The 18,999-nt window shown below is 53.8% G+C and overlaps 1 protein-coding gene across 4 annotated transcripts in view; it reads left to right on the forward strand.

Annotated features, from left to right (window-relative positions):
- ATP6V1C2 (ATPase H+ transporting V1 subunit C2) overlaps window positions 1–18,999 on the forward strand; it is a 51,534-nt gene that overhangs the window by 23,117 nt on the left and 9,418 nt on the right. For all 4 annotated transcript variants that reach the window (XM_061168511.1, XM_061168510.1, XM_061168508.1 and 1 more), the window contains exons 4-8: window positions 3,571–3,656; window positions 10,521–10,615; window positions 14,939–15,030; window positions 16,357–16,455; window positions 17,070–17,138. In XM_061168511.1, the coding sequence (XP_061024494.1) occupies window positions 3,571–3,656; window positions 10,521–10,615; window positions 14,939–15,030; window positions 16,357–16,455; window positions 17,070–17,138 (441 nt within the window). The remainder of the gene's footprint in view (window positions 1–3,570; window positions 3,657–10,520; window positions 10,616–14,938; window positions 15,031–16,356; window positions 16,456–17,069; window positions 17,139–18,999) is intronic.

Genomic DNA, 18,999 nt, shown 5'->3' on the forward strand with positions numbered 1-18,999 from the left:
AAATGATGAGAAACCAGTGAAAGATATGAACACTCTATTACCAGAAGAAAATAGCCATCGGTAGAGTCTAATAAACCTATCAAAAGATGTCCAGCCTCATCGATGATCAAACAGATGCAAGTCGGAGCACCAGTGAGATAGAACTTTTCAGCTATCAGATTGGCAGGGATTAAAAAGATCCATAATCCGTCACGTTGGCAAGGATTTAGGAGGCAGGCACTCTCATCCATTGTTGGTGGGAGGGTACACTGGCTCTGTATACTTGGCGGATAATTTGGCCTTATCTGTTAAAATTGCCAATGCTCACACCCTGTATTCCAGTAGTCACTCTTCTGCAATTTATCCTACATACGTGCCTGCACAAATGGGCAAAATATGCGTTTTGTTGCAAAATCATTCAAAGCGTAAACAACCTAAATGTTCAATCGAGAGAATTAGTTATGATACAACCTTGCAATGAAATGCTATGCAGTCAATGAAAGGAATGAGGAAGCTCTACCGTGACGTGTAAAGGTTTTCACAATGAACTGTAAAGTGAAAAAAGTAAATTTAAAACAGCATCTAGACTCTTAGATTCCTTTCAATGAGAAAACTGTTCTGATTTTGTCATACCACAATTCACGGATGACTGTAGTTAATGATCACAGTAAGTCAGGGAGTTTTTGTTACGTGCAACAAGCAATTTTTCCAGCAATTAAGCTTCGTCAGACCGTGCTATTCTGAGATGTTCCGTGGTGGTGTACACACCTAGGGGCAGGTGTGCCGCCATGCTTGTTATAGTTAAACATTTCTTAGAGACTAGAATTGGGAACAGCAAAGAGTCATTAACAGAATGACAAGGGAGTTCTGCTTTTAGGTCGATTAGGAAGGAAGCATGTGTGTTATTTAGGTGCTATGACATTCGTTTATTCATTCAGCAAACATTTCCTGAACAGCTGCTGTGCTTCAGGCATTGCCATTGGGGCTGCAGTTACTACTTCCTTCATGTAAAGAAATTACTCAAAATATGACAGAGGATATGGTAATAAGAGACAGCAACCTGCATGTGTCGCTATAATAATGATAAAGAGGAGCCCTTGACAGCATTAGAAAGAAGCTCTCTGAGAGCAGGGGCTGTTTTGTGCATAGCATCTAGGTTCACAGCACTCTAATCAGTGCTTGGCACACAGTTGATTAATGTCTGGAATTTGCTAAATGAATGAGTGAATGAACAAATGAATTTATAGAGTCAGGGTTCTAACAAATAACAGAAGACATACTCCAATTAGGATGATTTGAGAAAAGTCTATTCATAAAGGAGCATATAGTTGTATGAGGGCTTTTGAGAAGCACAAGGAATGGTACAGGAGCCCAGGTAGAGGCAGAGAGGTTACCACACCCCTAGGCTATAGGAGATGAGGAGAGATAGGGTACTGGAACTGGAAGGGAACCAGATTTGCACCCCCTACCCCTGCCCTCACCGTCTCCTATCAAATCTACTGGGGAGCCAGAGGGCAGAGAGCCCAGACGCCTCCATCAGGCTGCCGAGAGCTCATCTGAAGGTACCTACCACAAACTCCCGGGGACCTGGTTCTTGATATGCATTGCACCAAACTCTGTGAGATGAAGAGCATCACCCCCATTTTGCCAAGGAAACGGAATGAGATTAGCTAGGTAACTTGCCCCAGTTATCATTAGTAAGATGCAGAACTACTATCCTAAGAAATGCCAACACATTTGTGGGGATTTGAGCCCAGGTGGCCCAGAGCCTTGGGGTCCACAGACAGACTGGGTAGTTGGGAGGCAAATTACTCCTCTGGGCCACAGTCTCCCATCTGTAAAATGGGATGATAACCTCTTCGAGAATTTTTGTGATGATTCAATAACAGTGATAGAAGACTTGGTAAACAAAAGAAAACCTCAACTTAATATAAACTGTGGAAGTGTTAAGTATTTGGAAATATGCCAAAATGCAAAGCACGTGTTTCCTTTTGGGTGGGAGAGTGTGGTTGTTCATTTTTTTTTTTTAATTAATTAATTAATTATATTTATTTTTGGCTGCATTGGGTCTTTGTTGCTGCGCGTGGGCTTTCTCTAGTTGTGGCGAGCGGGGGCTACTCTTCATTGCAATGCTCGGGCTTCTCATTGCGGTGGCTTCTATTGTTGCAGAGCATGGGCTCTAGGCACATGGGCTTCAGTAGTTGTGGCCCGTGGGCTCAGTAGTTGTGGCTCGCAGGCTCTAGAGCACAGGGTCAGTAGTTGTGGCGCATGGGCTCGGTTGCTCCGCGGCATGTGGGATCTTCCCGGACCAGGGCTCAAACCCGTGCCCCTGCGTTGGCAGGCAGATTCCCAACCACTGCACCACCAGGAAAGCCCCTTCATTTTTTGTTAATTACTTTATACTTGTATTTTTCAGTTTATGGTCACGAACATACATTAGTTAGATACGAAAACAAGTTGCTCTCCCTGCCTACTCCGTCATTTTTTCCTTCCCTCTCTGTCTTTCCCTCTCTCCCTCTCTTTCTTTAATCTGGGGCCTTTCAGTGCCCTCTGCCTCAGTTTTCTGTGTCGGGCCCTAGGCCCCTGGGCTCCACGCTCTGGCCACAGGGCCAGTGCCTGCATCAGCAGGAAACCGTGTTCTCCATTTGGAATTCAGTGACCTCATCCTCCTCCCTGCAAACACCTGCCCCTTCCTGGGAGCCAGGAGAATGAGGAGAGAGGGCCTGAGGCAAAGATGTAGGTCATCAGAGCTTTTAGACTTTGATCCTGGGTGGCCTGCTGCCAGCTGGACTTCTAACTGATGGGCCTCCAGGAGTGGACACTCTGCCACCAGACACTCCTGCCTGATTAGTTCTATTAATATTTATAACAATCCCGCAAAATGGGTATCATCCCATTTTACAGAGACGAGAACTGAGGCTCAAAGAGATTAAATAAATTTGGCCAGAGTCATACATTTGGCAGAGCCACAGTGAACTTGAGCCCTTCTGCCTCAAATCTCATACTTTCCTTTCCTTTCTCATACTTTCTTGAGCCTTCAGTATGTTTTCTGAAGACTTAGAAAGTTTTAATTTTCTAATTATAAAAGCAACACTGGATTAGAATAGAAGATATGTAAAGTAGGAACAACATTTTCACATAGCTGCAGCCATACTGTCTGTACAAGTCTGTATCTTGGTTTTTTTCCACGTAACATTATAATGCACGCCTTGTTCCACGGTACTAGAAATTCTTTGTAAACCTATTTTCAGTGGCTGCTAATAACCCCTCAGCTGGGTATACCATCCTTCACTTAAACAATCCGCTATTGTCAAACCTTCCAGTGGCTTCCAGTTTTTCGCTGTCAGCAACGTTACTGCGAAGAACATCTTTTTATTCAGAAAGCTTTTTCTGTTTGTCCTGTTTCCTTAAGATAGTTTCCCAGAAGTGGAAACACTGGTTTAAATACTGGTTAGCATTTTACATCTCTTCATGCATATTGCTGGATTGTTCTCCCAAAGGGTGACCCTGGTCCTTTTCCCGCCAGCAGAGTGTGAGAGTATTCTGAGGGCAGTTTCCTACTCTAACTGGCTTTTTGTTCTTTCCCCAAAGCCTCATAAAGAGAATGGCCCAGAGTGTGGTGGAAGTGATGGAAGATGCAAAGGGGAAGGTCCAGGAGAACCTTCTGGCCAATGGAGGTAGGTTCCTGAAGTGCGTTTATGACGGTGCTTTCCCAGCTCATTCTGGTCCTGGTCCGTCAGTGGCCTCAGATGTGGCCACACAGTAGCGGCTGAAATGATACAGGTACCACGGAAGCTCCAAACTGACACATCGGCACCGCTGTTTGGATGACGTGCGCCTTTACAAGCTTATAATCCTGCTGTCTCATTTCTAAAGCATCTGGCATTTCTTACCTGTAGCTGAACTCCTCAATGAAATTTGAAATGAAAATGGCTTCAATGAGGTTTAATGGTTGGTTGGCTCACCCACCTTGTCTATCAGCCTCCACTTTATCCCGCATGGAGTATTCCATCCCCACCTCGCAACCGATTTATCGCTTTCCCCGAATGAGGCTGAAAAGTGCCTTCATTGCTGGGAATGCCTCAAACTGAATTCTTTAGTTGTGCCCAGTAGGTAGAGGAGAGATTGACAAAAAACACTTTGGGTAGCACGTTTGCATTTGGCATTCTGTCTCCCCTATGCGAACAGGATAAATCTTTAGATTCCAGGGATGTTTTGGTCCATGAATTAGTGTACAAACAATTTGAGTGCACTTAAAATGTGCAAGACAAAAACTTTGAGGCTTTGGAAACCTTAGAATTAGGTGTTTCAGCATCTGTAGAGGTAATTAAACCTATGACTCTATGCATAAGTATACTGAAAATGAGAACATATATTCTATATTTAATATTTATTTATATCATTTATTACATATAAAGTTTTTTTCCCTTCTGGGAACATTTCTTTTTTTTTGGCCACTGTGTGGCATGCAGAGTCTTAACTCCCCGACCAGGGATCGAACTCGTGCCCCCTGCAGTGGAAGCGTGGAGTCCTAACCACTGAACCGCCAGGGAATTCCCTCCTGGGAACATTCGAAAGCTTTTTATTTGCTTGTTTTAACTGATAAATGGAAATGTTCGTACTCCCAAATCTGAACTTCGTTTTGTACGTTAATGCAGTCTAATAACTCTACCTTATGACGTTGCAGGTTTGAAGGAAAAAATGAAATGTTTGAAGAGTAGGTTGTGCGTTGTTTGTTGTGTGTGTGCTCAGTGTGCCACCCGCATGTCCCCGGGAAGGTGGAGTCTCAGTCTGGTTGTAGGGATACGGTGATCAGGTGACGATGGATTTCTCAAGTGACAATCTCGTAGCGTGGTCACGATATCCATATAACACAGATGGCCACTGTTTTTTCCCTTCCCCCTCTTCCTTGCATCTCCCTTGCCTCGAACAGCAACACTGCATGCCTCCTGGAGTGGTGAATGCCTTGACCCTGGAGTTCAAGATCAACTTGGGCATCTTTTGGCTTGTGGTTCGCTTCTTGCCTTGATGGCTGTCCCTAGCGTCCTCCTGCCTGTTCTCGGGGGCTGGCTGTTTTGTGGACCCTGGCGACTTAGATGCCAGGCTTAGCTTTGTATGGCCTTGATGGGGTTCACTCATACAGGGAGCCATCTTCTCTCAGGCCCCTCCTGGGAGAGTCCCTGTGCCCAAACAGGCCATTTCTGGTTTCCCCGTTAGAAGGTGTCGTTTGCTTTGGTTTTTCTCCAGCCTGCTCAGACTGGTGGAATTGAAGCCAGCAAATCCTCTTAGGACGAATACAAATCTTTACAGATTAGAAGTCACCAAAATGCCTTCCCAGATGCAATCTGTTAGTTACACTGAGATTTCTTGCCGAGGCTAATCAAAAAAATTATTTTGTTCAACTGATGAACTGATCTTACTTCCCAGCAGGTAACTCATAGGGCCCTAGACTGAAGCGCGGACTTAGGGCCTAGAGCTACTCTTCTACATAAAAACCTGGTCTTGAGGATTCTAGGATTTGAGCTCACATTACAATAATGATCAGAATGCTTACATTCTACTCAAAATTCACGTCAATTAAAATTAGATGTTGTTATTACATCGTATCCATTCCCAGTGCAAATGGCACGACTCTAAGAGCCGCTGCTTCTCCTCTCAGGAGGGGGGAATTCAGCTTCATTTGTTCGTATGTGTTTCATTATCTCTAGGCCTCCTGGGAGTTGGGTGCCCACAACTTCCAGACTAAAGCCTCCAAAGCTGGTCCCGTACCCCAGTCCTGTGCAAACAAAGGTCAAGGACGCTAGGGCAGTGCTCATGGCCGGCTCCTGAACATTCACCATGCACGGTAGTGTGGTAAAGGCTCTGAAAAGTACTGCAGTCAAGACACCTTTGAAACAGTTTGGCTCAGGCTTTCCTGATATTTTCCGGATGGGGAAATATTTTTCTTCTGCAGAGCACCCAGGGAACTAGTGATTGAGAGAATTAACTGGAGAAACTCAGTGTTGCCCCCAGCAGGTGGGATTTTAATCTGATGTCGCTGAGGGTGCACCCAAGTCTTCTGGGCTGTGTTTCCTGGAGGGCCGGCAGCACTGGCCTTGGAACGGTCAGGCTTGGTCCTTTGTGACCTTGGCAGGTCACCTCCCTGGGTCTTGGTTTTCTCACCTGTCAATGGACTTAATCCCTTTACGGCTCTCTGCTCTGCCCGGGCACCTTTTGTTCTTGTTGGTTCTCTGCCTCTCGCTGCGCTTGGAGCGTGGAAGGACACAGACGCGTTTGAGTGCAGCAGAGGCTGAGTGCACAGAGTCAGAACCATCCGAAGGCCCGTCTGGCTGCCCGGGCAGCAGGCCGCTGCCTGTGTGGTCACAGGTCCTTCTTTCTGCTGCTGCCGGGAAGGCCTTGTTTTGGTTCTTAGATGACATCATTGTTGCTCAAGGGCAGCCGCCTGTGTACAGCGTGTTTTGATTCAAAGTGAGCCTGCCTGGGCCGTGGTCTGACCTCACAGGCCCTTGATCCAAGCCCCACACTGCTCCCTCGAGACCAGGCTTCCGGACTTCAGCTAGGGAGAGGGGAGGGGAGGGGAGCCTGTCATTTCCGGAGCAGGCCGAGACGAGGCTGTGGGACTGGCTGCCCAGGAGGGCCCAGGGCTGCCGCTTTCTAAGGCTGAGGACCGTCCTCAGGCGGAGAGGGCTAGGCCCTTGGATGCGTGAGCTGGGGCTGGGGGAAGGCGGCAGTGTCTGGAGCTGGGGCTGGTGCTCCCCACCTGGAAGAGGAGGTGTCGGAGGAGGAGGAGGAGGAAGAAGTCACAGTCACAAACCAGAGGTTTCTGGAGGCTTCTGTGGGGAGACCTTCACCGTCTCCTTATCTAACCTCCTCATTCATCAGACGCTCGTGCCTGGCCATCGAGTACCAGGCACTGTGCTGGGTGCTGGGCATCCAGAGATGATTGTCCTCCAAGAGCTCACGGCCTGGGGATCAGACCCACAGTGCCTGATGTGCTGTGATGGAAACCAAGTGCTTAGGAGCCTCCACGAGGAGGGGGGCTGAGTCTCAAAGGAACTACAGGCATTCTAGTGGAAAAGGGGGACGCGTTCTCTTCGGTCTGAGTGCCGTAAAAGCCTGGAGTTTGTGAAAATGCATGGACACGAGACCTTGTCTGAAATGTACCTCTTCTAAGCAACCCGGATAGTGTTAGTACAATAATCAGGGTTATTAGGCAGATTCTCATACGAAGCACTTGCTCCCTGCTGGGCACTGTCACAGGCTCTGGGGACACAGAGATAATCACCTGCCCTCAAGGAGGCTGAAAGAGCAAGGGAATCAAGGGTGATCGTGCAGCGTCATTAGTGTGATGAAGCTGGCGAGCATCCCAGGGCTCAGGCCAGCAGGGGGAGGGAGGGTTGGGTAGGCTTTCAGGAGTTGGTCTCCAGCCTGACGTTTAGGACAAGAGCAACAGTGAGAGAGAGAGTGAGGGGTCGGGGGTGGCTTAGCTTGGGTGGTGGTGTGCCCATGGGGTCTGGGGGTGGCAGAGGCAGGAGTCTCTAGAGCACACATCTGCCTGGCACCTACCTAGGGTGGGCTCTTCCCCGGCCTGTGTGGTGGGCAATGGCTCCCACCGGGCAGCACGTGACCGCATGGGAGGTGTGTGACCGTCGTGCTTGCCCAGGGCCTGGCCCACAGTAGGGTCCAGTAGCAGGATCAGGGTGACTGCTGGCACACGAGGAGTCCTTTGTGACCGTCAGTTCTGCCTCTGACTGCACCCCTGCCATCATCCAGACCTCAATTCAGTTGCTCCGAGGCCTGGATCCTTCCTACAAAGTCATTTCCCTGCCCTAGTGTAGCAATCCCCAAATCCATATTAATACCAAATTAATACCAAAATCTGTATTAGCTCAGGCTGCCATATCAAAATACTGCAGACTGGAGGCTTAAACCACAGATGTTTATCTCTCACAGCTCTGGAGGCTGGAAATTCAAGGTCAAGGTGATGGCAGGTATGGTTCCTGGTGAGAACCTGCTCCCTTCCCTGTGTGTTCACACGGCCCTTGCTTAGTGGGGGGGCGGGGGGGGGCTCTTTGGTGTCTCCTTATAAGGGCACTGGTCCACTTGGGTCAGGGTCCCACCCTTGGTGCCTCAGAGGCCCTCTTGTCAATCCCAACGCCGTTGGAATCTGAAGGACCCTCTAAGTCAGGAGACCAGAGGTATCAGAGTGTGGTTCTTGCGAAGGTGCCGACAACGGCGGCTTCCCTGTCCCCCCAGAGTGTGGCCGCGCCTGCCCGAGGCCGGGGCGGGGAAGGAGCGTGGCCCTCCCTGGCCTCCATGTTCCTTGTCTCCTTTTCTGGTGGACGTTACACGACTTACTCTGTGCCAGAGTTTCCTCATCTCTGAAACGGAGATAAAAATAATATTGGACAGGGTTGAAGGGTAAATGAACTGAAATAACTCATGCGTCCAGGCCAGGGTAAAGCACCAGCCAGCGTCAGCTACTGTAATGGTCATCACCAGCATCGTCATCCTGCTGACCTCCCTCCCACAGGCCACTTCCCTCCTCCAAGCCCCACTTCATTTCCATCTGCCGTGTGGGAACGTAACTGACCCGGATATCCGACTTAGCTGGTCCCAAGCTGAGCCCGTCTCCGCTCGCCTCTGCTCCATCCCAGGCTGCCGCCTCCCCGCTGCCTGGCTGAGGGAACATCCCCTCCTTTCACCCAGTCACCCAGCCTGGAAGCCCAGGTGTGCCCCGAGCCTCCTTCGTGCCCCGCGGGTAACTGCGCCTGCGTGCTGTGGTTGGCCCCCTGCCTCTGCTCCCCGGGCAGGGGCCCCTCTTAGCTTTCCCTTCTCTCTCCCTCAAAGCCCCGGAGAAGGCTCCTCGGAGCACGGGTGTCCTCGCCCGGCTGTGTCCTGACCTCTTGGTGACCTTTCCGCAGTGCTGTTGAGGTTGGAGTGACGCGTGTCCCACTCCGGGCGCGTGCGAGGGGCTCAGGGAGTGGACGTGGTGTCTGTAGCGTCACAGGAGAAGGTACAGACGTGACTTTCCTGACCCGGCCTGGCCTTCCTGTTCCCCCTCCGTCCACACTCCCTGCTCCGTCAGCTTGACCCGGGGGTCCTCATGCCCCGCACGCGATGCTCACCAGTGCACCCCGCCTGACGCCCAGCGTCCTCCTTCACTGGCCACGTGGCAGACTCTGTCCCATTCCGTCCCTGCGTGATGCGGGGTCCCCACGAAGCCCCCCCAGGACAGGACTCTCCCCCTCCTTCCTCAGCCCCTGCCAGCCTTGTGTTACGCTACTCACCGTGGTGTCATGTTCGACTCGTGTCCCGAGCAAACAGTGAGCACCTCGAAGGCGAGGGGGCTACGGTCTGCTGTCCCCAGCACGGCAGTGAGCTGGCCGTCAGTCACGGCGACTGAATGCTGAGGGGGCAGTGACCAGTCCCGGCGTGAAGGGCCGGCGTCCACATAACATGGGGTGAGAGCCCAGGATAGCAAGGCCCATCTTGCTGGGGTTCATGGAATCCTGGGGGCCCCCTTAGCGCGTCCTGCACTGAAGGGGTGATGGACCGGGGTGTAGGCTGCAGCTGGCCCCCGGGTCGCACCCTTTCACTGTGCCTGGAGCTCCCCTGAGGAGAGAAGGCCCTCAGGAGGTGCGTGGACACCCCTTCGCACTCCCACTTCTCAGGTCAGGAGGCTGAGGTGCAAAGAGGTTTGGTTACTGACACGCCCCAGGGCCCCCAAGCGCCGCTGGCTGACCTCCCAGCCGCTTCCTCCACCCGCGGCTGGTGAGAGACAATCACAGACACCGTGAGTACGCAGGTTTAGGCTTTGCTTTTGGAGAAAGTAAGAGAGAAAAGAAAATTTGAGAAAACACTGATTTGTTCCACTCACTATACACTTTTATGTAAAGAACATGCCCTGACTAATGCACATCTGTACCAGGTGGTAAAAACCACCTTCACTAACTGCAGTATTTCGCTCATGTTGAAAATGCCATTGTTGAAACAGACGCGTGTGAGGACCTGGCCTATGTCTAGCGCTGGGACGGGGGAGAGGCAGGGAGATGATCATCTGCCGGGCAGGTGGCACCCATGGTGGCTGTGCGGTCTTCGGGGGTTGCCTTGGGGCTCTCTGGGGTACCTTTGGGGTACCTCGAACTGACAACTCAGCTGGGAGTGTGGTCGAACCAACTGGAAAAGGCAGGGGATTCGTCTGGTGCCGCAGAATATCTCCGACTTCGTGGCCACCCCATGGGAGAGCAGGGCCTCTCACACGCGGGGCTCTGGGGCAGCCGTCTGGGTTTGAGTTTGGGTGCAGGAGCGCACCCTTGCAGCATCCTGAGGGTAGGGCTCCCCGTGGTCCTGGCTGATGGCTGGCCTGGCCCTCTGCTCCCGTGGGGAGCATCTGCTCTCCCGGAGGGGGAGGGCGCCCTGAGTCTGTCCTTCCGTGTCTCTCATTGCTTCCTTGGTTTCAGTGGGGACGCTTGGCCTGCCCGGGTCTCAGGAGAGACGGGAAGTCCACTGTCTGTTGCAACATGTTTATGTTCTTCCAGCTGACTTAATGTCCTTTGTGACCCACTTCGAATGGGACATGGCCAAGTATCCTGCGAAGCAGCCGCTGGGGAGCATAGCAGACACTCTGGCAAAGGTAAGAGAAGGGCCTTCTCTTGGGGGACGTCACACTGCTGTGACCGGCGTCACTGACCATCTGGGGTGAAGCTACACAGCGTTTGCACCCTGGCGAAGCAAGGAGGGACTTTCCAGAGGCGGGAGGCTGGGTGGGTTCTCGCCCTGCCCAGTGGCCCTGGGTGGGGTCCCTTCCCCTCTGGCTCCCGCCAGCCCTGACTGGGCCCTGAGCTGTGGCCTTCCATGTGCCGGGCAAGGTCAGACACCTTTGGGTTTCAGGGCAGCCCTGGAAACAGGTTGGTGACCACCTGTCCTCCCTACACCTCCTCCAAATCTGCCACTGGGCAGGGTGGCTTCGTCCTACAGGACACTCCCCTCGATGGGTGCTCTGAGCCCCTGGTGTTCTGACCCCAGACGCCGGTGCCCGTTCACCGCGCTCCCCTTTGAAAGATGCTGATGGAGAAGTCAGCCCCACCCTGACTCTCCTGACCCCGACGGTGATTGTTTACTTAACAAAAACTATCTGCTTCTGTGGAGAGTTTGGCTTAAGAGCCCTAACTCCTGGGAGGCATCTCCCGGGGTCCCACCCCTGGTGACAGTGGGGAGGCCGGTGAGTGCTGCCACCATGATTGCACTGTCTCGGTGAGCGGGGGGCCTCCAGCTTCTGCTTCATTGATAAAAGCACCAAGGCAGAGCCCTCTGGGGACATCGCGGGTGTCTTGCAGCGTGTTGACTCCTGTTGGTCCCCCTGAGGGTGGGCGCTGATGAAGATTCTGAGATTTAGCCTGATGGTTTATGGCCACTGTCCCTCCCCTCCCTCCAAGATGCACAGAGCCCCTAATATGTCACATCTCCTGTGGCTGGGTGGCTGGGGAGCATCTCAGCCAGACCGGGAACAAAGCCTTCCTGTTGTCTCAGGGCGACAGAAGTGCCCAGGTGTGTCTGGGCGGGTCAGGTGAAGGCAGTGGGCTGCTGGGATGCCCCCCCCCCACCTTGCAGTCCTGTGCATCTCCTGCTGGCAGGCTGGCGCCCAGCCTGTGTCTCTGGGAGCACGGGTGGGACCAGAAGGCTCCGGAATCTGGGTGCGGCTCATCGGGCACCCTTTACATCACAGAGGTCCCAGCCCCTCCTGGGGCGATTGGGCAGTGATTCTGGAAGGCCCTTCGAGGAGGGGCTCCCAGAGCACCTGGGCCAGGTGCGGCATCCAGGAGGGTGTTGTGCCCCTCCACCCCCAAGCTGGAAGCACACAGTAGTTTGTGGGACTGGCCGCTCCCCGCCCTGCTCTGGTGAGGCCAGGCCGAGCCAGACAGCATGGCCAGGGCTGTGCCAAATGGCCACTGGGGACAGCGCTCGCCGGCATGGCTGTCCCGGGGATGCAGGCAGTGAGGAGGGTTCCCAGAGTGCATCGGGGCGTCAGCTGAGGGGGGAGCAGAGCAGTTGTAGAGGACAGGACCTGGCTTCTCTCTAGTCCAGGGGACCCAAAGAGTGACTTTGGCAGGAAAGCAGGGTGGGGAGGAGGGCACTGGTTTGGAAAGCACTCCCTGTGTGCCTGGAACCATGCTGGGCTTGTACTTCCCACGTCACCCCTATGGGGCAAGTGTCGCCTTCCTCTGCTTTCAGATGGGGAAGCTGGCTGAGAGGTTGCGTGGCATCCCCCAGGACCTGCAGGTGTTGAAGTATTGCCCTGGGATGGGGATGCAGGTCTTGGTTGGGCTGTATGCCTGGCATCACTTCCCAAGGAAGCCCTGGGTTGGCTCCACTGCCAGGAATCAGCTCTTTGAGGCCAGCCAGGCAGAGGCTCCGGGTATTGGCTCCCTCACCCCGTCCTGCCCCAGGAGCACTCGAGCGCTGCCCTCAGCACTGGCTCAGGCCTGTTCCCCGCATTGGGAGATCTGAATCTGTTAACTAGAGACATCCTAGTCAGAGGAACTCCCTTCTCCGAAAGTGACCAGTGTCTTCTAGGTGTCCGAACAGGTCTCCCCACCTGGGAGGCGCCCTGTGCCGACACTCTCAGGGCTGGGCCCCCGACCCTCCCGACAGCTGGGAACTGAGCCCACCTGCCTCCCCTAATGAAGAGGAGCGAGGATGGGGACCCAGCCCCTGGCTCTGTCCGTCTCCACGGGCTGGGTCACAGTGTGGTTTCAGAAAGGCTCCTGAATCTCACCGGCACAACAGTTTCTTTGCCTACCGCACGCATGTCCACGGTGCTCGGCGGGGGCCTGCTCCCTGCCAACCCACTCGGGCACCGGCCGCTGGCGTCTCCACCACCTGAAGCATCTCTGGGTGCTGTGCAGGGAGGTTCACGGGGTCTCAAGGCTCTGCCTGGCGCACCTGCCCTCAGTGGTGGGAAGTGCATGCCAGCCGCATGCCAGAAGGAGCAGGACTGGGAATGTTTGGTTCTGGACATGTTCTCGAAGCACTGTCTTGTGCTGGCCGCTCTGCCCAGAATTGCAGAGATGACCCAGACCCAGCCTGCCCTTGAGGGGCTCAGTCTGTTGAAGAAAGGGCTCACCTTTCTGGGTGACCTGCTCTGAAGACTGTAGCAGCTCACGGTAATTCCATGGCACTGAGCTCAGAGAGGTTCAGGAGCTGACACCACGTCACACAGCCAGAGCTGGAACTGGCATTCAAATTCGGGCCTGACGGGTTCCCAAGTCCTAGTTCCTCTCATTGTTTTGCTGGTTTCTAAACACAACTCTGTAGTTTTTCATTGGCTTTGGTAAAATCAGAAGAATAAAGACGACACAGGATTTTTTGTTTGTTTTTTTTTCCTTTTAAAAAAATTCAAATGTATAAATCTTATTTTAAAAATCAAGATCTGTGGCTCGTAGCCATGTCAATTTCCTGGTTACGATATTGTACTCTTGTTATGTGAGATGTTACCAATGGGTGAGATGGGTACATGGGATCTCTGTGTACTATTCTTGCAATTTCCTGTGAATCGATAATCATTTCAAGGTAAAAAGGTTCTAAAAATTGTAAAAAAAAAAAAAAATTATAAATCTTATTTTAAAAATCAAACAATCAAAATGGAAAGATGAAAGCGTTAAAGGCCCCCCCCCGACATCACCTACACGTCCCCTCCCCTCCAATTGCCACTCCCTTTAATCTCCCTAAAGGTAACCAATGTTTACAAGTTTAAAGTGGATCTTCTCATCTATATTAAAAGTATATATATTTCAACTCAGAATTGCTCATATCCTACAGATTGCCTCCTTTTTCTGTGTAGTGATTCCTGAGATATTCCCGTAGCAGCAGTGCTGTGCTGATCTGTTGTGTTTGTTGGTGCGATGTAAATGTCCCCTCCGCAGCCGAGGGCGGGCCACCAGTGAGGCGCCCCTGAATGTGTCTCCTCCCGGCGTGGCCTGGAGGAAACGGGCACAGTCTCCCAAGAGCCACGGGACCAGCCCTCAGCCACTGTGTCGCTGGCACAGTAGTCCGTGGTGTGGGTGCTGTGCTTTGTCGGACCAGTTCTGTGTTCGTGGACCCTGCTGTTAAAGTGTGAGCCAGAAAATCCCCACAGTTCCCACATGCAAGAGGGGTTCGCCGCTGTCTCTGAGCCACTGGCTTCAGTGACCTCGAGATACTGATTTGCAGTGATCGTCGTAACAGCTGCTGTGTTGTGAGCGCTTCCGTTGAATTGGGCCTGGTGAGCATTTTTCTCTCACTGCTGTGGGTGAGTTATCACCCCGGCTGAGCAGGTGGGGCACCTGAGGCCAGGCATCTGGAGAGCTGAGCCTTGGGCCTCAGTTGTCTCATTTCCCTGCCCACCACAGGAGGGGATCCCGGATGCGCTCCTGAAACTTCCAGAACAGGGGGATCTCCCGAACGTCAGGCTGGTGACCTGCCTCCAAACTGAAAAGAGCCTTCCTACCTACACAGAACAGGAAGGGGCTGCCGTGGGGCACAGCTGAGCCTGGAGACCTGGGTGCTGGTCAGGGCTGGGCTACAGCGGGTCCCCCGAGAAGCCGGGATGGGGGTCAGCCCGAGCTGACCTCTAGCAGAGCCTGAGAGCACGTGGAGTTGGGGCCCTGGGGGCCCTGAGAGTACGAGATGGGCTTGAAATCGGGACAAGACTCAGCTTGCTGAGTGATCCTAGAAAAGCCATTTATATCTCGAGCCCCCTGTTGGCAAAGTGGGGACGTTAATCCCTTCCCTGCCTCCCGGGGTGAGCTCACTGTAGGGTCAAATGCTGGAAGGCCTGGGAGAGCAGAGGAGGGAAAAAGGTTAAGCCATCCCGGCAAACGGGCCGGGTGCAGTGTTTTCCTTAAGTGTACCAGGAGCAATTTGCGGCAATTTTGAAAAGTTCAACCAACTCTTTAAACTCTTTTGCTTTTCCAAATAGCAACTGGCACAGATTGAGATGGACCTGAAGTCCCGAACGGCCGCCTACAGCGCTCTGAAGACGAATCTGGAGAACCTGGAGAAGAAATCCACGTGAGTATTCGGGTTCCCGCGCTCCTCGTGGCCTCAGGGCCTGGCCAGGGCAGCGTCCAAGCACGGGCCTTTCAGATCGCTGGGTGAGCTGGGTGTCTGTGTCTGAGAGAGAGAGACAGCCAGCCAGCCAGCCAGACGGACAGACAGACACAGAGGCACTCCTGCCTCTTCAGGAGTTACGTGCTGGGCAGGGAGGGCCAACAGTAACAGTGGTTGATTGAACATACACGGAGTGAAGGAGCGGAGGGTGAAGAGGGTCAGACAGTCTCTACCTCCCTCTGATGTTTCTCTTTTTCTTCTTCGGATCAGTGTTTATTAAGTACCCACTATACTCAGGCCTTATGCTAGGCCCTAAAGATACAAAGCAGAATAAAATATCCTTTCTGCACTTGGAGAGCTCACAGTTATTCACTCAACAAATATTTATGGAAAGTCTGCTTTGCGCAAGGGGTACAGGTGTAAACCGGACAGAGAAGGCCTGGTAACGTAAGGAGTCCGGGACAGACGGGCACCGCAGGGTGCCTTTGGAGAGGGACCCTAAGGGCCTTATCAGGGATGGCTGGTCGGCATGGGGAAGAGGGCGTGTGGGTTCCGGGCGGTGCAGTCTGGAGAGCCCTGTGGGACGGCTTTTTACCTAAAGCTTCGGCCTTGACTAAGGGCTCGAGAACTCTTTCCTCGGGAAGCAACGTGCACTTGGGTATTTAACCTCATGGCCTACATGCTGATGCTACAGACCGTCTAAGTAGTTGTGTTTTGGCCCATTTGCTGATACAATAGCCTTGATCCCTGTGCTAAAACTACCATGACCTTGATGAGACAGGTTCCACTGGACACACGTACAAAGCTATTTCAGGTGAATGTCCCCTGGCTGCTGGACCTGTAAGGTGTGTCAAGTGAAATGGAGCCCTCTTCTGGGCCTGTCTCTGCCCGGAGTGGCCCAGGTGGTGGCGTGAGCCGACCGCTGTGTTCCACTTGGGTAACATAAGCTGCCTGTCGCCAGCGATCCCCTCCCAACAGCCGGTGGCTTGCTCCGGGGCAGCGCAGCTGACCGAGGTGTTGGATTCAGCTCGGGTGACTGGTGATAGGACCTGGGGTCCTGCCAGGCACAGCAGTTCTGGGCGCCCAGACACAGAGCCGGGGGACACTTAGCCCAGGGCCCCTCCCCCTCCCCAGGAAGCGTCCTGAGCCTTGCTGTCCCCTGCTGCCCCTGCTGTCCCAACACCTGCGTGTCGTGGGCGTGCCGGCGGTCTGTGCATCCCACAGGCCCGGGGATGCCTCTGTGTGCTTTTCTGCTGGTCACAACCCCTTTGTCCCACGTGGATGCAGGGGGAACCTCTTCACTCGGACACTGAGCGACATTGTGAGCAAAGAAGACTTTGTGTTGGATTCTGAGTATCTGATCACACTTCTGGTCATTGTTCCCAAGTAAGTGGACCAGGAAGGTGAGTGGTTTGGGGTCTCCATCTGGGTTGGTGATCACAGAAGGAAACTCGTCCCGCCCAGCAGAGATGAAGCGGGAGTCCCCCAGGGCCAGATCCTGGAGCCCTAAATGGCAGCTGTGGCGTGGTCAGGGGAGCAGGTGACAGTGCTTGTGGCGGTAATGGTGACAGAAGCAGTCATTTCTTGGGCATCTGCTGTGTGCCCGATGCCACACACCGGAGCTCGTTTCCCTCACAACAAGCCTGGGGTCGGGCGGGGGCTGTTACTAGTCCCTTGTCCTGCGGCCAGAGAGGTCAACTGGTTTGCCCAAGCTCACACAGGGCCAGGATTAGAGCTCCCAGCAGGCATCTCCTCTGAGTCCTTCTCACGGCCCCTCCATGGTGCCTGGGGCCTCATGGGGAGGCTAAGCCGCAGATGGGGCTGGGGACAGGGGTCCCAAAGCCCATGGCAGGGCCTCAGGGGATGTTTGGGGCACTGTCTGGCCCCTAGCCCTGCTCCTCTCAGTCCCTCAGGGAAAGGGGCATGCAGCTTCCTAGACTCTCAGGACACTCCACAATCTTTACTGCAAGAAATCACTGAACGATTCTGTACTCTCACAGACCAAGCTATGCACAATGGCAAAAAACCTACGAATCCCTCTCGGACATGGTGGTCCCACGGTCAACGAAGTAAGTGAGACCTCAGCTTGGCCCCAGGGCCTGGGGTGGGGGTGGGGCATGTATGGGTGCTCTGGGGCACCTAGCCACCAAACATGCCCCAAGGGCACAAGGGCCTTCAGCCCTCCAGACTTGTGCCTTCACAGCCACACACTCAGCCATATGCCAGACTCCCTCCATCTTTCAGAACCCCGCTTCCTTGCCCCCCTCCTCCGGGAAGCCCTCCCTGACTACCTTCTGGCCCTCAGGGCATGCAGGGCCTGCGCTGTGCTCTGCCCTGCATTCTCAGCTTGGCCTGGATTCTTCCCCACCTGAGGGTCAAGCAAGAGCCTGGCTGTGATGGCCGCAGAGCACGAGCAGGGGAGGAAAAGAGTCTCGACGTGTGGCCTGCTGGGGTCAGAGCAGGAGCGGCCAGTGAGGGCTGGAAAAGTGACAGCAGAAGGGACAGAGGAACATATTTGAACCATGAATACCACACAGCTGGGAAAATCAACAGTTTAACGTTATGGGCATGAGCAAGGATAAATCTCACTCTTGTGATGCTAAGCGGAAAGCAAGTTGCAGAAGGGGACACACAGCACGAAGCCATTTATTTAAAATCTAAAAATGGACAAAACTAAACTGTATGTGACTTGGGAAATGCAGGTGCATGGAATTATGGGTGTTTGAGGGTGAGAAATGCCAAACTCAGCACAGTGGTGACCTAGGGGTGGGATTAGAATGAGGTTGGGGAGGGCACGTGGGGCTTCTATTGTATGAAAATTGTTTTATGTCTTAAGCTGGGCGGGGGATACATGGGTATTTATTCTCTGTACCTTTTCCCGTGTCTGAAATAGCTTGCACTTTAAATGATCTCTCAATGAGTCTTGGGCAGCCCTGCCCACTCCCATCCCAGCCCAGGGGCCTCCGGGCTGGGGCGCCTGCTGGCTCTCCCAGGGTCACAGACTCACAGGAGATAGCAATCAGGAGCTAAACTGAAGGGTGTAGGGCACAGGACAGTCACAGCCTGAGGTCACCAGGGGAGGCTGCCAGGGGCAGCAGCAGGAGGAGGAGGGTGTACAGGCCGGCAGAGGAGCTGGCCCTCGACGCTGGCCTGCTTGGCAGGAGCGTTCACTGCTCTCCAATGCTGGCTCTCCATGGCCAAGTGCTGGGAACTCCTGCCAGGAGAGGCTGCTTCAGGAGGTGGCTTGACTTCTCAGACCAGAACCCGCAGGCCCTCCATTGTCAGGGGGCACCTGAGAGTCTGCTGAGATTACTCTGGAAAGGTTTCTGGAACCGGGGTCAGCCCCTAGGGGTGTGGGCTCGGAGAAGCAGGAAAGGTGACCTGAGACCCTGCTTGGGCCCAAGGGCTCCCATTGTCAGGTCATCTGGCCAGCGGGACTCAAAGACGCTCAGACCACGGGCCCCAGTGACCCCCATACTGAGGACAGCAACCGCAGTGGTCCTACGTCAAGGTGTGCCAGGGAGACCGCGTCTAATTAGAACATTGTGACGTCGGACGTGAAATGCCCATCGTGGGATGGTGTCCACCAGCTGGAACTTTGCCCTCTGCTTTGTTACAACCACAGCGCACGAGAGGCGGCGCGCCCCACTCGGCACGCCAGGTGACTAAGCCCTGCGTGCGGCTTGCTCTCGGCCGGTTCATGGCCTGGAGCCCACCCCAGATCCGAGCAAGTCTCCGGCATTTAGGTCACCCCGGAACCCTAGCCTGGAGGGCGAGTGGAAGGAGCAGGAGACGCCGGGAAGGCGCCGGCAGCTGACACACGCAGCCAGAAGTTAGGCACCAGGAAGGGACGCCCTTGCTTCCTCCACCCTCGCTGCCGCCAGGGCCACCAGGCTCCCCTTGCAGTGAGCCACCCCGCCGGGGAGAGGA

Source organism: Eubalaena glacialis, chromosome 14, assembly GCF_028564815.1.
Source record: "Eubalaena glacialis isolate mEubGla1 chromosome 14, mEubGla1.1.hap2.+ XY, whole genome shotgun sequence".
NCBI lineage: Eukaryota > Metazoa > Chordata > Mammalia > Artiodactyla > Balaenidae > Eubalaena > Eubalaena glacialis.